This window comes from Corapipo altera, unplaced genomic scaffold (assembly GCF_003945725.1).
Source record: "Corapipo altera isolate COAL_440 unplaced genomic scaffold, ASM394572v1 23b, whole genome shotgun sequence".
In the NCBI taxonomy this organism is placed as follows: Eukaryota; Metazoa; Chordata; class Aves; order Passeriformes; family Pipridae; genus Corapipo; species Corapipo altera.
Genome location: NW_020884885.1, coordinates 11,540,039 through 11,557,396, shown reverse-complemented (window position 1 = coordinate 11,557,396; position 17,358 = coordinate 11,540,039). Strand labels below are relative to the sequence as shown.

General features: G+C 39.2%; 1 protein-coding gene across 1 annotated transcript in view; it reads left to right on the top strand.

The window, feature by feature from the left end:
• Positions 1-17,358, top strand: part of HSD17B12 (hydroxysteroid 17-beta dehydrogenase 12) — an 83,084-nt gene that overhangs the window by 42,136 nt on the left and 23,590 nt on the right. Inside the window, 3 exon segments of the mRNA XM_027641793.1 lie at positions 7,570-7,680; positions 12,329-12,393; positions 13,394-13,438. Coding sequence (XP_027497594.1) covers positions 7,570-7,680; positions 12,329-12,393; positions 13,394-13,438 — 221 coding nt within the window.

The following is a 17,358-nucleotide window of genomic DNA, read 5'->3' as shown; positions in this document are numbered from 1 at the left end:
TGACCTTTTGTGATCTATTTCAAGGTAAATTAATGTGTTTGCAGCCTTCTATCATCTGAGTCAGGTTAAGCTTGACATAGTTGAAATCCCCATATATTTCTTGAACTTGACAAAATGGCTTCAAATATTTTGGACATGTTTTGACGCACTGAAATCACCTTTCACATAAAGTTGTAGAATAAGGATCTTTCATTCAAAATGAGCTCTTGGATTTCATCTCTGAAGAAACTTTCCCTTGGATGACGTGAAGAAAGTTCTCCTGCTTTTGCCTTTTGTGAGCCAGTTACTAAAGGAGCAGTTGACAGACACTGTAGAGAGCTGACAGAGGATTCAAGACTGATTAATTTCTATTAATATGTCAATAATTTAAATAGATGAACCCCGATGTAAAAGAACAACTGGAAAGGAAGCTTATTTTTAATTTATTTTTTTCTTTAAGAAGAATTCTGCTTCTCAGGTTTTGGTTGGGTTTTTTTCCTCCTTAGTTCTTTTTTATCATCTTGAGTTTTCTCAGTGAAATTTTGCCTGGATTAATTTACAGAAATTGAGCAGAAAGCTTAGAGAGAAACACTTGATAGATGTCTTGCAAGCTACAGGATGCAGTTCTTGAACTATTTTATCTCTTTGGAAAATTTTGAGGCAGCAGCATGATAGGACAAGCCACAAGTGAAATGTTCTGCATATGACTAGTGGCATCCTTGCAAAAGGACTTCATTTACATATTGACTGTCAGCATATGGAATAACAGACCACTTATCATAGTTGGTTTTAAGGATGAAAACCAGTTTAAGGAAGTTCAGCAGTTGGTGTCATGGGTTCCACATAGAGTAAGTAAGCTGGTAAGTTCTAGCAGATGATAGTTTTTCATACCTGGCAAGACTGAGTTAGCCTCTTCCAGAAAGAAGGTACTTGCTGTGAACCTCACTGCCAGAGTGTTTCTATGCAGTATTTATTCATAGTTTGTAGATCCATAAAGTCCAGGAAAAGAAATGTGTAAAGGTTATTTAAATGCGAATTAGGTGCTTTGGGTTTCCTTTTCTGAATGTAAACTACAGCAGAAGTAGCTTCTTCCACACCTCACATACTCTGTATATTGTACCTGTAGGTTCAGGACTAACTCTGGGACCTGCTGGTATCTTGAGTCTTAATGTTTTACATGTTAGGTAATTGGATCAATGGGCACACGACTCACTTGGCACTTTTGAAACCACGCTTTGAACAACCAGTAATTGTCATCCCTGAAAACGTTCAGGGTCAGTGCTGCCTCTGCCTGGCAGTACTTGGGTGAGGGAGTAGTTTGCATTTTCTGTGATACAGAAACTAAATGCCTATCTCTGCTAGCAATGTGTTTGTTACACAGCTTTTATGGATGCCAAAAACAAGAGCCCTTGTGCTAGTCTCTGGGCCATTAAACACCTTCTGTTATCATGAAAGTGGCAATATATTGTTCGTCATTTTCAGTGTAAAATAAGCAGAATATTACATGAAAAAATAAGTATTAGATTGTTTTTACATTGGATTGGGTGAAAGTCTGTTTTGCAAATCTGTTTTAAGGTAATGGGCAGAAGCTCTATTGCCAAGAGACTTAAAATTAGGCCTTTTAAGTGGCTCTGCAGGGAATAGTCTCTCTCTGGCACAGGAAAGGATGATGCAAACAATGCTGTCCTCCTTCTGCAACTTCCTTCTACGAACTTCTATATTTTAGTCTCATGTCACTTTTTTAGCAGGTTAAGTTTCATTACATCAAGTCGTTTTTATCTGTCAAAGCTGTAAAAATCCCTGATAGACTTCTCTGCTGAGGAAATGGTGATAATCACTTTTATGTTTTTTCAGGAACATGTGTTGGTGAGGGAAATAATGCTAGTTAGTAGCTTTTCATAGAGAAAGGAAACTCAGTTGATTTGTTATGCACAAAAAATTCTTAAAAAAAATAAATCCTTGACTGTGAGAAATAAACCATTTTCAAAATGATGTAACTAGTGGATAAAAGTAGGCCTGCCGTGTAACTCCTTAAGCATGTGCCACACTTCCAGTGCTGAGCTGGCTACTATACTAGATTGGGCATTAGATGTGGACTAATTAACAATGTATTTTCCCTCACAAGTAGCACTTTGGAGATCCCTGAAAACTGTGCCTTGTCTGTCTTTGGACTACAATACACATTTTACTGTGGATGCTGAATTGGAGACATAAAAAATAATGCTGATTTAGCCTAGAAACTTATTTCACCTTTAAAATTTGTTTTGATTCAAATAATTCATGACTTAAATGTCTTTAAATTGACTTGAGAGTAAGGGCACAATTTTTTTTGTTAATTCGTAGTGTGACACCTTTCAGTCTCTCTAAGTGACCCATAAATTCTTCTTATGAAGTAGTTTTCCTGGTCATTCTGAAATTCATTCAGTTGAGCCTATATCTGAAAAAAATGTGTGGTGAATTTTTTTGATTTCTTAATCATTACTGTTCTAATAATTGTATGGCTGGAGAATTTAGACTTGTATTTTTCATCACTTTCTGCAAATTAATGTTTACATTAGTATACATAACAAGTGTACACACTGTCACAGTCAGGCACTAATAATGACAAGGAAAAGGAAATGTTACAGGAACTATGGGAAATAGTCCATATGCCCTTACTAAAATGAATTAGTAAATTAAAAATAGCTCTCTTCGTGCTGTGTAAAAACCAGTACCTCAATGAGTATCAAAAGAACATCTTGAAGGGGGTTGCAAATAACTTTGGGGAAAGAGGAGAGAAGAAATAGGAGTTTGAGGTGCTACCTGCCGCACAATAGCAACCTTCCCACACTTCACATTGTGCTTATCTCTGAAACAACTTGAGATTGTGTCCTAGCAAACTCTGTGCAGATTCAGCCATAGTGCATATTTTGAGGTTGTGGTGAGGAAAACCACACAAGAGCGAAGCTGAGCTATTCTGGGAAAGCATGACTCCCCACAGCACGAGGACTGCCGCACGTGCAGTGTCTGTTGGTGTCTCTCGTGCCCGGGCCCTGCAGCGCTGGGGTGAGGGGGTGTGCGTGGGGAGCATCAGAGCTGTGCTTGCCTTGCTGCCTGAAATAACGCCGACATTTGGAAACATTGCAATGACTTGACGGTGCAGCCCCCCTGGCTGTCAGCCTCTGCAGCTGTTTTTCACAGGCTGCTTGATTTCGTGTTTTTAGTTAGCTTTGTAATTAGAACAAGCTTGATTTAGGAAAGCTTACACTGTTGAGCATAATATTTGGGTGAATGGGCTTATTGATTGATCCTGTGTGTTGCTCAGAATGTTTTTCTGACTTGGTTAGTGTATCTCAGAAATTGTAATATATTTTGATGTAATGGGAGCCAGAGGGGAGCAAATGGAGGCAAGGATTAACAAAGTGTGTTTTCTTTCTATGTTTTGTATTTTTCTTACATTGCAAGACACTGGATATGTTTCCTGTAAATCAGACATATCTGGCCTTTGGAATTAATTAAGCTTTTGCTTGACCTTGTGAAGTTGTAACTAACCATCTTAGATGAGAACTCAGGTAATCATTGTGTTTTGTCAGCTGTTCCTCAGGATGGTACTGGTGTGTTTGTACCTTCTGCCGCTTAGTTGTCCTCTCTCTACCTTTCTGACTTCAGTTCTCCGATGCCTCTGTTGTGCCTGCTTGCTGAAGTGCATGATTTCCAGCTCTACCAGTCTGTTTTCCTTGAGTATTACTCCTTACCTTCCCCCTGCTCCCCCAGCAGTTCTGCAGCATGTTTCACTTAGGATCCTGCTGGCTACAACTAACTTTATTTGGCTTCCAGCGTAAGGTGGAAATGGAGGTTTCCTCTGGGCCTCCTTAAAGAGCAGATTAAGCCTTTGGTCTCGCATTTGTAAGTAAGCATCTATGTCACAGCTGTATAAGAATAGATATTCCTTTCTGGTGAACTGTTGATAAATTAAATCATGTATGAATGCATGAATATCACTTTAATAAATTTCCTGAAATTGGCAATTTAGTTTCTGATTTTAAAATATCAAACTGAGTCTCTAATAAACTTTGTTTGCACAAGATTCCATGAACATTTGACAGTGTTTGTGTAAAACCTGGAATGACTGTTTAAGTGTCTTTATGCTTATTTTGAATAAGTAGCACCTTAACCAAGGTTTGAGACACTATTTCCAGTCCTCTTCTGAGGATATTGAAGGTAGTGTGTCCTTCAAGGGATTATATATGAAAGTGTTTGTACTTCTGATGGTGTGAAGTATGTAGCTAAATAGCGTATTTGTTTCCAGACTGTCTCATCCTGTATTGTGCAGGAATGTGTAGAATGAGAACATGCCTGAGGAAGTCAGTCATCCTTTACCAGCAACGCAAAAACAGGCACTTTTTTTCAGTTATTTTTCATTCGCCTTCCAATGTGTATTTTATGTACTGCCTTTGTTTGCATGACGAGTGTGTTGGACTGTGCCATGCCTCTGCCTCTGCAGTCTGACTGTGTTCTTGGATTGCTGTCTGGATCTTAGAAAGAACACAGCCCAACGTTTTCTGCAAAAATTCACTTTGTCTTTTTTTCTTGAACAACATTTATACCATCCTTCGCTGTCACCATTGTGACTGTTGGTTCATTCAGCCTTCCTACAGCTGTGAAAAAGTTTTTGTCGAGGCTTTGTTCATGGACAACAACTTATTTCTCATATGATGGTGTGATTGCAGAAGATAATGTCTGCTTTTACTGGTTTACCAGGATACTGTTGTTCACAGTTTGTGTCTTGCTAAATTACCAGAGGTCTTGGCTAAGATCATACAGACCCTGTAAATTAACTTGACGTGTATGTTTAGGTTAAAACTTATTTGTAGGGTCAATACTGATCTCACTTGAGTGTTTTAGTAAATGAGACGATTAAAACACTGGTGTATCGGAGTTGATAATTGTGAAGGAAATCTGCTGAGTTTCCTTTCCCATCACGTGGGTAGGTGATGACTGACTGCTGCACAATGATTGATAACATGGTGTTATAATATTCAGTCTCCCACTAAGGAGCATTTGAAGTACCAGTTCCAAAGACAAAACATTAGATTCACTTCTTAAAATATCATCAGGAATGCTGGACATGCTGGCAGGTAATATCAGCTCTTTCAGATCCTCTGGCTTTGACTGCAAAAACTGGCTTTCACTCCCTTTGGCTCTCGAGTACCTCATGGTCCTCACACTGAAAGCTTCATTAAAGGGTTTCAGGTTTTCTTTTGGACATCAGTAACCCAGACACTGCTAGATATTCTGGATTAGGACATAGCCTGCTTGCTTCTTTCTCTATTACTCTACATGTCAGAGTTTTTTTGGCAGATAAAACAGGAGTGTGCTCTAGTCTCTCTTCTAGCCCATCTGTTTGAGAGCATCTTAATCCTTAAGATCAGTGAAATTCCCATTTCCTTTTTTTATATAGAGCAGAGCATACCTGTTCTTCTCTACACCTTGTGCTCTGACTACTAGACTGAGTTTACACAGAAGTGACTTAATGCTATTTGCATTGTCATTTTACATGGAACCGTTGTATTCTTTTCTCATAGGTAGTGGATCATCCCACCTGTCACAGGTTCTGGGACAGAGCATGGGGTATGCAGAAGTTACAGAATACCTGAAAGCTGGCCTGAAATGGGGAAAGAGGGTTTGGTCAGCAAGTGGCATCTGCTGGGACAAGACAGCCTTGCATGTTTGCAGTGAGCAACCTCACAAAGACCTTGTCCTCTGGCCATACCAGTAGGCAGTCTTCTCCTTTCACGTTTTTATACACTGTACTATGCACCCTCTGCCCACAAAGGGTGCTGCAGCTTTTTATAGGTGTATTCCTTGCATCTTAAATGGAATGGCTCTTTGCTAATTTTCTAAAGGCTTGAAGAAGGGTCTTATATGAATAGTAGAGAATTTTTTTCTATTTATAGTATTAGGTCTTCAGATTTTTTTTCCTTATGTCGTCATCTCAGTATCCCTGTAGTGATTTCAAAAGGCTTTGAAGATAGATTAGTAACAATCCTAATGAAGAGTGTTTAGTATAAAAAGGACAGTACCAACTGAGCAGATTTGTGAGAGTGGTGTTTGGGTCCTTTAAGCAACTTGCATTTCATGAAGCATCTGAGTGGCAGTGAAGACAGCTGGAGATCCCACAAAACAGTTAAAAATGTGTGTGACTTGGGCTTTGCCCACCCAGTCCATTTGAATGTATTAGGTGTGCCTCTGATGTTGCCCTTTATTCTCTGTCTTGTAAAAAACCAAATGTGTGTGCTACACATAATAACAGCTGTGTTCAAAAATAGACCATTTCTACCCCTCACTCCCCCCCCCCAAAATGTTGAACTTGATTTTCTTCTGACGCGATCACAAGACTGCTGCTGCAGTAGGGGCTTAATGCTATTTACGTCGTCATTTGACATAGCAACATCTCTCAGGGGATTTTTAAACAATGCAGCTGTTCAGGAGAGATGAAGAGGTTGAGGATGGGGAGAGGGAAAAGGAGCAGAAATAATTTCATCTGCCATTAGGGATATTGTGGCGGGGAGGGGAGGCAGCCAGCAAACCGGAGAGTTCAGTAGATTCATGATTCTGCATGAATGGACGGCAGGATCATGGGATTTGCAGCTTTCCCTTGAATGGGAAGGAGCATCATGGGAATCAGGCTGCTTCTAACCTTTTTTGTGAATGATTCTTTTCCTTTAACATGGCACTGTTTTTATGAATGGCTCTGGGGGGCAAAGTGCTGTAAAATCCTTCTTGAGCTGTACACAGGTCCCTTAAGGAATGCTAGGATGGGAGTCAGGTGCAGCAAAACAGAGATGCTCCGATGTTAGCCGACCGTTCTGCTCTTTTGAAGTCTGAGAGGACATTGTACTGGTTTTAATTCAATGTAATTTAGCTTGATTGAAGCAGAGTTGCTTTTTATGTGAAGTATTTTTACTACTTGCTTTCTTCTACTTCAAAATGTAGTTGGCTACACGCATTTCTTCTGTTCTATTAAGGCTGGAGATGACAGCATATCAGAAGCATTTTGGAATGATCAAATTTGAAGGTCTGCTCTTGTTCGCCCACGTGTTCCCTTTTTGATATATTTTCAAAAAGCTAAAAGATTGAAAAAATTTTATGGGAACAGAAGTGAGAATGGAAATGGAGGGCAATAAAGAATTGGGTTTTCTTGGTCTCAAGCAACTCATTTGCCATTCAGCTTAAGTTAAAAAAAAGTGGTTTTGTCAAGCTTTACTTAAACACTGTTGTGTACATATGTTTTCAGATTTCTCCATTTTTGTTATTCTGTGCAAAGCTATATAATTTGCTTTCTTACCATCTTTACTGTTCCTTACAAACAAAATGTGCTGAATCATTTGAGAATTTATATTCTCACCAAAAGTAGCTAATGTCACAAACTTCTTGCACAGATTATGTTACAAGTCAAGGAATTCTGTTGCAGAGGTAAAAATGATCGTGTGTAATATTAGCTACTTAAAATAATATTTTGTAAAACCTAATAACTGATACAGTCTTAATATCTGAATGATAATTCAACTATTTCAAACTTAAGCTTTTATAAACTGTTTTTTTTTCTAGAGGAGAAGTACAAAGTGGAAACAAAAGTCATTGTGGCAGACTTTGGAGAGAGAGAAGATATTTACAGTAGAATCAAAGCAGGATTGGAAGGCCTGGAGATTGGTGTTTTAGGTTTGTATGTGATCTTTCTAAATCTCTCATACTGGTGTTTCGTCTTGGCCTGCGCAGTACATTTTTCCCATATTGAAGTTTATTGAAACTAGTTCACAAAAGCTGTTGTTTGTGTGACTAAAGCTATGTTGCTGTATGCTTGATATGTTTTCTAGCTTGCTGTTGACACAATACATGATATGGTGCTTGCATGAGTGCCTGCTTTCTAGGAATTGTGACACTTATTGAATATTTTCAATGTGTTACTCTGTGATTGTTAAAGGTCCTTTAGCTTACAACTGCATGCACCATGACTTGAACACTTGAGGTTGTTGAGCCTGGAGTAGAGGAGGCTCCAAGAACACCTTATTGTGGCTGTTCAGTACTTAAAGGGGGCTTATAAGAAAGATGGGGACGCTTTTAACAGAACCTGTTGCAATAAGACAAGGAGTAATGGCTTTAAACTAAGAGAGGGTAGGTTTAGGTTAGTTATAAGGAAGAAAAGGTGGTGAAACATTGGAACAGGTTGCCCAAATAGGTGGTGGGTGCCCCATCCCTGGAACACTCAAGGCCAGGTTGCAGGGGGCTCTGAGCAACCTGATCTGGTTGAAGATGTCAGAGGGATTGAACTAGATGACCAACTGGGTTGACTGAATGGACCAACTTGGATTGGTCCCTTCCAACCCAAACTATTCTATGATTCTATGACCTAATGCCATGGTAGAACCTAAGCGAGCTTCAGATACTTAGCTTAGGAGATATTCAACTTCAGAGTAGAGCCCTGTGGGAGAACTGTTAATTTTTAATTATAGAGCTGTTGAAATTTAATCATTACAGTATAACATCAAGTAACTGTCTCCCGCTTCAAAAGTTTTAAGTGTATTCTGATCATGTTGATAAATTGCGGTTCTTTCGCAATTTAGTGTGCCTCAGTGTGGTTTGTTATATTGTAGGAATGTAGGTGGTGTGGGAGTCCTTGAAAAGGCAAGATGATCCCTCCAGTTACTCTGTCAAACGTAAAACTATGATGTCAAAAAGGTGTTTTATCACAAGCTAAGAAGAGTTTAAACATAACAGCAGTTTACCTGAATCTTTTTTTGAACAGTGGGGTAAAGGCAGTTGCTTATCAGGTTGCTGATTTTTTTCCCTTGGAAGCACATGTATCTGTGCATATCCTGTATTTCTGTGGTTACTCAATATAGATGAGAACCTGTGATGGTTAAACATGTGAAAAGTCACATGGCTCAGACATCTACTAGTGTATGTCATCTGATAAAATACTCCTCACTTCAAAACTCGTTTTACTAACCCGAAGTGCAGTAGTTGGAACTAGAACCGTGGAGTATTTTAAGCATATTTCAAAACAATACTATATGAACTTTGTTGCTGATAGGTGAATTTTGTTGTACAATGTTTGAACATAATGTTCAAGAAAATAGTGTATATAAAACTGCAATTAAAAAATCACGTTAAAGGATAAAGCCCAGAATGTTCTCTACTTCTGACGGATTTGAGTACATACAACTTAGGACATCCAGTATTTAATTGCTGTAAAAATTCAAAACCATTGGAGTAACTTCAACTGTTAAGGATATGTTCTGTGTAAAGAGTAGTTGTGAGAAAGCTATGAATGCCTTGTTTCTTGTTTCTGAAGGAAATAAGTTCCAAAAAAACTTTGAAGAGTGAAATTAACGTATGTTTTAATCTGTTCTGTCAAAATCCACTCAGGGAATGTAAGGCTTGCAAGCTGCCTGTCATGAAGCAATTGCTGCGAATAGTAGATCATTTAAATGTCTCAAAACACCAGCAAACCTTTTACTGTGCGAGGTACATATCCACACTGGAAGGGTTTTTATTATTTCTTAGGCTGTGATAAGGTTATGGTGATGTACAAAATCTGACTTTGTATGGTCTTGCATAAAGTGGGCACTAAAGCAGTATGTGTCTCAAATTCTGTGTAAGCTTATTACAGGAAAACAAGCATGTTCCTAAAGCAGAGCCTGGTTCTTGCTGTTATTTGTGTGAGCACCTTGACTAAAACCGTGGTAAAAATAGCAACTAAATGCTTTAGAGTTGCATATTCTCTAGTTGAGTTCCTCCACTTTTTTTCTTGCAGCCACTGTCAGTGCAGGTTTACGAAAACCTGTCTTCTAACTAGTCACTAGCAGTTTCAGTAGATCTTGTGCTCAGGATGACCAAATTACATGATACTTAGGTCTTTTCTATTCCCTAGATATAGCTCTATTAATAGAAACCACTGGCCAATGTAACATATAAACACAGGTGATGGCTACTCCAGAAAGACAGTGTCTTAATTTTCTTATGACAATTAATTTCATGCTTTAGTGCCTTGTATTTTAAATTCTGTAGTATATGTTGCAACCCAGAATATAGCTTTGGTTGAGCTGCATTTTTCATGGGTGTCTGAGGGAAAACATGGGTTTAAGTGAGAACAACCATAAGGGATGAGTTCTCAGATTCCAGCATATTTTCTTCTCTCAGGTCTCATCTGGAACTGTAGGTATGGGAAGCGTTGGTAGCACAGTTGTGAGTGATTGATGCTGATTATTTTTTAACCTTGTACTTGGAGACAAAGGAGTCTCCACACATACTGCTCAAGAACAAGCTTCTAATTATGTAGTTGCACAGAGTCCAACTAAAGTACTTACAGATTGAAATCCTTGTAAACTTCTTATTTGGAAGCTTCTTCTCACCCACGTATGAAGGCTAAAAGAGTTTGCATAATGTTTTGCTGTGTGTTCAAAACAGCGTCTGTCAGTGACTTTGAACATGTGCTAGCTACAGCAATATGCTAAACAAGCAGAGGTGGGAAATCTTCCTTTTGCCATTCTTAAATAACTGTGATTCTTGAAAGGAGTTTGAGCTGGACAGTATCTTGCGCTATGGTTTTCCATTTTTTCCTACTTACAATATGGTGGTACAAACCCCAAATGGATTTCTCAATGATCTGTTACAAACTTGTAGCAGAGATGATTGGTGAAAATGGAAGGGCGTATATCTGGGACATAGTCTGCAGTAAAGGGTGTGAATTTTGTGTGACTCTCTGGAGCATGAATCATGTAAATATTATATATTTGGAGAGAATTACCAAGGTTAGTCCCATAACCCTGCCATAATTCATAGCCAAAATCCCTTCCAGAGAAATGGACTGAAAAATAGTTTGGTTTAGGATGAAAAGAAGTAAAAAAATTTGGTTCACTCTGGCAATAACAAGACTGGATCTTCTTCCTTTTCAGAACTTCTCACTCCTTCTAAATATGGGAAATGTCTGCTGGGAATTTGCCAACTCTCTGTTCCCCTCAATTCCTCATCTCAATTTTAAAGGTTATCTAAAAGTTAAAAATTCGAAGCACACAACATGACTAAAGAATTTCCATAAATATACTAAGATCTGGACTGAAATAGCTCTCACTTGAGGGAATCTCCGAATGAAGTTGGTGCACTTGGCCAGAGTCTCTCCTGCTTGTTTCTTGAACATCCTTCGTCCCTATTGATACTTAAATTTCTTTTAGGCTGGGTGTTAAAACGACAGCTTTGGGCACGGGTGTAGGGGCTCTTTTATCTTTTTTAAAAAGACATCAGTGCCTTTTGAGGACGTTTTTTGTCCCAGTGCAGGCTCCTGCCTGGAGGTGCACAGTGCTGTTGAACATACATAGGCTTTGGGATTCTCTGGGTTGTAAGACACTATATAAATGTAAAATGTTGCCACAGCAACCACATGTCACGGGATTCACTTGCGTAAGATAAACAACAGATACTTAGGAAGCGGAGATCCCATTTGGTTGCTGCTTTTTGTCTCCATATCAATGTGCTTTATGGAGTTAGAGGCTGCAGAGCAGTACTGTTTTCGAACAAAGTAGAATTTTCCCACTGTTTGGGTTGGGATTTAAGAGCGGGTTTTGGTTTCATGCCCAAGAATAAAACCGTGCCAGTCTGAAGTACTGAAAAAAACCTCCGAGGTTTAAGTAATTCGTACCTTCTCGGTGAATTCTAAACGCTGCCGGCGGGGAAAGATTTCGCAGGTGTTGGGGGAGACGGGGAGCACGGTTTCCTGCTGTGAATCTCCGTGTTACGAGGCAGCGAGAGCGGAGCGTGTCCCCCACCTAAGGCGGCGGATCCCCCCGATCCCGCCGCGGGGAGCGGGCGGTGCGGGCAGCGCCCGTCCCGCTCCCGGGCTCCTGCTGCCACCTCCCGCCCGGACCGCGCACTGCGCCGGCCGCTCCCCTCCGCACCCTCCCCTCGGCGGGAGGGAGGGAGAGGTTCATTTCATATGTGTATTTATAGAAAAAGATGTGAAACAGTTTCACCTACTGTCCTGCCTGGCGGTGGGAGCTGCTCTCTGGCTCGACACCCCGCAGAGTCCCCCGTGCCCCCGCACATGTGCTCCGGCATTTCTAGCAGGGAAGCAGCCTATGGGAAGCACCGGAGTGCGAGGTGCTGAACATGCCATCTTTTAAACAACTGGAGAATTAACATTTAAAATGACCTGCCAATGTGCTCCCGAATTCCACTGGTGTGTGTACAAGTATGTTTACAGTTAAGGAAACTTAGGAATAGAATGTCTTAAATGCAACATTTTCAGAGTATTGTTTAAAAATTGTCATTAATTGGTGGCATCCAAGTGATCTAATTCATGCTTTTGTTTCAGTTAACAATGTGGGAATGTCGTATTCTTATCCTGAATATTTTATTGATGTTCCAGAGCTGGATAAGGTAAGTGCTTTTGTGGTACCTTCTACTGTGGTACCTTCTACTGTTCTATTATGATAAGCAGATATGGCAAAAGTATTTAGGTTTGGTAAAGGAACCCACATAACAAGGTTTTTTGATTAGAATTAAGTGTTCAAAGAGCTTTGAGATTTACATAAGCAGCATAACACAACTCAGATGATGGCAGTCTTATTTTTTGGTGGTGTTCTTTACATATTATTCCCCGCTGCTTCATTTCTATTTCAGACAGATGCTCTGGGGTCACTATCTGAATTCTGCTCCTGTGTGTGGTCTCATCTGACTGTTGCTCATGAGCTCCTTTTAACCTGTGGTGGGGGGTTCTTAGGTGATTGAAGAGAGGAAAGCAACTTCATGGATGGAAGCTGCATATTCCATATTGGTTAGGAAACTTAAATATGACCGTTTTAGGCAGTTCATAATGTAGGGACAATCTTGGTTGTATTGGACACACTGAAAACTGTGTTTGTGAACAATTTCACTGGTGCATGATTTTGTTTCCAAAACACCCATAGATCACTGTGTCCACTGTGGTTTTGTGTCTTCTGCTTAATCACCTTCAAATAAGCTTCATAATGTTTAGCAAAAAAAAAAAAAAGAAATCCCTGTTTTCAACTTGATGAATCAACTTTAAGCCACTAAAACACGGCTATGAAATGGTGAACAGCAAAATACAGTAGTACATTTCTGAACATATCTAAATATAAGAATTTATTGAAGTTTATAAGTGTTGCAAATAGGGTTAGGAAATACAATGTCAATGTGATACGTGTTCTTTATTAGTTTGAATCCCTAATCAGAGATGAAACTTGACCAAGAGCAATTCACAGACTTTGTTTGAAAGCCTATCACCCTTCCTGATACTTAAGCAGGAAGGCAAGGGATAAGGGTGAATAATCTATCCCAGCACTTAAACCGAGAGGGTGTATAAATACTGATCAAATAACTTAAAATGAGCAAACCCTAAAACTTTGCTTTCTTGCAGACAATCGACAAAATGGTCAACATTAACATCATGTCTGTTTGTAAGGTAAGTGCCCTGTTACCTACACTTGTTCTGATATCCTAATTCAAAACCAGAAAACAGATTCAGTTGTTTGAGGGAATTACTCTCACCCGTTAGACCACAGGTTTACTTTTCATCTTGGAGAAACCCAGAGGTTGTTAGTGTCGTATTGGACTGTCTGGAATATAATTTGTGGCAAAGATGCCTATTAGCTATTTGGAAGAGCAAGGTATGTACACAAAATAGCACTTAATGCTTCTTCACGATTGTTCTTCTAGCCCTTCTTGTAAATCTTTCATTTTTCTCCCCTTCCATCTTCTTCTTGGGGTGGACAACCCTAATCTCTGCACGCATAAGGGTTTTGTGCACTGTAGTGAGAAAGCACTTAAATATTTTCTACGGAATATGTGAGCAAGAAGGAAAACCAAACTCAAACTTTAGAAGTTACCTTCCTTTTTGATATTTAAACTGAAAGTTTTATTGAGAAGAAATCAACTTGACTTCAAGCTAAAACATATGGCTGTTTTCCTGTTTTTGATATGAGGCCCATTCAAAAATGAGATTTTCAAGTCAAAGCTTAAAAGGGATGGAGGGAATAGCAGCTGCTTACATGACACAGGGAATTGCTTAGTGTATTACCAGTGAGTGCTGATGAAACTCCTTGTGACTGTTTCACTGCTAAACCTTCTTATGCATAACAAAACTTGTATCTCCATTAGCTGAGGGTTAGCCTTTTGCCTCCAGGCTAAAATATTTGATGTTTCAAAGCTGGCTTGAAAGATTTTACTTTCTTGCAGCTCTTCTGATTAGGTCAAGTACTGAATTCATCTAGTACTGTGCTTCTGGGGAGTCTAAACCCCGAGTGTTTTGTTTCTCTGTAAGGGGACACAGCACCTCTTAAAACAAGGTTTTAATAAGATGCTCACACTTTATTAAAACATAGACAAACAGTGAAAATGCTGCTCTTGCATGATTGAATTTGTAATGTCAGCTTACTGCTGTGAACTACTTTTCTGTGTGTTTTAACATCTTAAAACTACTTGTAAAATGAGTCTTCAGAAACCTTTCACTTTGAAAATGACTGTGAGCCTGACAAGTACAGATTTTTTAGATGATTGAGAAGAATTGTGGCCCATGGTGTCTTGTTGCACCCTGCGAGATTTCATTAGAGAAGTCAGTTATTAATGGGCACCTTTGAAAGTTTTTTCTTACGGAAGTAATTTAGTGGACTTTTTTTTAGGTTAACAGAGCTGCATCAGGTGTACACCTGAAGAAGTTTTGTCATTCATAGACCTCTTGGAGATTAGTGTAATCAGAAGAATGCCTCTGCTAAGGTGTGAGATCTGTGCTGTGCCAGCAGAGGGAGTGCACTATTCAGTGATAAAAGAATTTAGGGTGTCAGTCTTCATGGGAACATTTTATTAGAGTAGAGAAGTTACAGATGAACTAATTTAATATGTGTTTCTGAAGATGGTGGAGTAGAGTAATTTAACTCAATATACACCTAAAGTTCCAGAGGTGCAGCCAGACTATATTGTTTTCCACAGTAAACTAATGCTGGTTTATGGTTTCAGTTATCATGTTTATGATCAGTGTTGGTCAACAATTTAACAGAATTATCATACAGTTTCTTGTAAAATTTGCATCCTCTCAGCCTCTTAAAATTCTAATGTGGCTGTCTTTGCACATATAAAAACTTACTGAAGATCTGCTTGCTGTGTGTTTTTCCTTCTGTTTGAAAACTTTTTTCTTGACTCTGAACAACTCCTGCTACTGGATATATACAGAGTTTGAGCATAGGATTCCATGCTTGAAAATGTTTCCTCCTGCATGAGCCTGCTGTGTAATTAAACAGTAGGCATGCCAGATGCTTACTGTTTTGGGAAGAAGAGCACATTAGAGCTATGTACCATCTGTAAGACAATTTTTCAGGAGAACCCATAGAACTAGAGAATTTTTCTTCCTTGCATTCCTAGGGGATATGCAGTGTGTAAGAAGGGGTGTGCTGAGAGACTGCACATCACAGGAAAAATTATCAGCCTAGTTGGTCTTGCTTTTTAATGCTTTCCCCAGCTGTAAAATATATACTATGGAATTTTGCCAGGTGTTTGAGAACTTATTTCCTGTCAGAGCTTTTAAATGCATGTCTTTCCCAAATCATATTCCATGCTGCCTTCTCCCATCATGTCCTTAGAGCACTATTGGGTTAGGTCACCCATGAACCCAGTCATGCAATTCTGGGGCTCACTCAGTCTGACATAAAGTATTGATTACTGTGATCTGCTTTCAAAGCACCTGTACGTCACTGAAGATAAGTGGTAGCTTATGTAAAACTGCTTGAAACAGTAAAATGTAAAACTGCTTGAAACGTGTTCACATCTTTTAAAATACTGGTTAAAAAAACCTGACCAAACACCACCCTGTCCCCCACAGTAGATTCTTTTAAAGCAATCTGGGTAATATCACATTTTTATGGTGATGTGCAGTGCAGGAGCTATTTTGGTCTTCATAGAGTATACAAAACAAGACGTGTTAAGGCTCTTCATGATGCTATAAATAGAATGAAGAATTTATTTGTTGTATTTTCTCAGGAGAGCATGAGACTTAATACAGCCGTATACAAGGATTGATTTGGCAGATAAATGGCGAAGAAGACAATATAGTATGTGTAGTTTCATGATTCCTGTCATAATCTCATGTCAAGCTTCTGGAGGGATAAATAGCAGAACTTTTCTTTAATGATTGTTGTTGGCAGTTCACATAACATGGGTTTGTATTATAACTTTTGGATATCTCGTTGTATTTTGAGAGACAAACTAAACATTCCTGGCATTGAGTAAAATATCAGGTCAAAGTCCTTGGGTTTTTTCACTAACCAACAAGTGTTGAAAAACCAAAATTAGAGTAGTTTCTAGTCATAGTTCCTTTGTATCAACTGCATCTTCTTGTGTCAATTCATCTTTGTGTGCTACAGCCTTCAGTTTCACTTGGGAAAACAGTTAAACTTGTTTTGGCTATTGGATTCATGTCCTGAAAGCCAAGGGTGCTAGACTTGCTGTCCAGGGGAAAAAAAGGGGTAGGTCATGAACCCAGAGAATAGTTTCACATACTTCAAGGAGTCCTTGTTTGTCCTTTGGAAGCTCCAAGAGATACTTGGTATAGTAAGGAACTGCAAGTTTGTTATTTCTGTTTGCAGAATTGCAATGTGCTAATTGCATGGGGAGTGAGGCATAAACTTGTGTTCTCATGAAAAATGAGCAGGACTAAATAGTTGAGGGAGTACTGGCTTAGCGGTTGATTAAGCAGGGAGCTGAATTGGTTTGTGAGCTATTATATTGTGGGGGAATGTAAATTTTAGGCTTGCAGGCCAGGCTTTGGTTGGAAATTGACCTTAACAGGGGAAGGGGGAGAGTAAATTATATATATGTACATCCCTTGGTGTCTGTGGTAATCTTCATGTTGATTACCTTACTCATTTTTTATACTGAGTGTCAATACAGAAGGCTAATAGGCCTAACAACATCAAGGATTTTTGTCGTCATAGTTGAGGTGCTTGTAATTTTCTTTAGAATTCAAAATACATAAATACTTCATGTTGAACTGAGGTATCTGGTGTCAGCTGCCCTCCTAATGGAGGAGGAGTGAGAGGTGAATTATATCAGGTTGTGAATCCCAGGCAGGACATGGATATAAACTCTACTACAAAGTCTGAAACTGTGAATTTAGGAAAGAAAGCAACAACAAAACGCACAGCCAATACAAAATTGAAAGGAGGAGAAGAAACTAGTGTATTTGAGAAAGAAGACACATGCTCTTTTGCAGACCTGGATGCAGAAAGAGGAAAAGCCTGAGGAGTGATAAGCCTGAAAGGCAGTAGGAAATGACTCTCTCTTTCTCTCTCTCTCTCTCTTTTTCTCTCTCTCTCTTTTTCTCTCTCTCTCTTT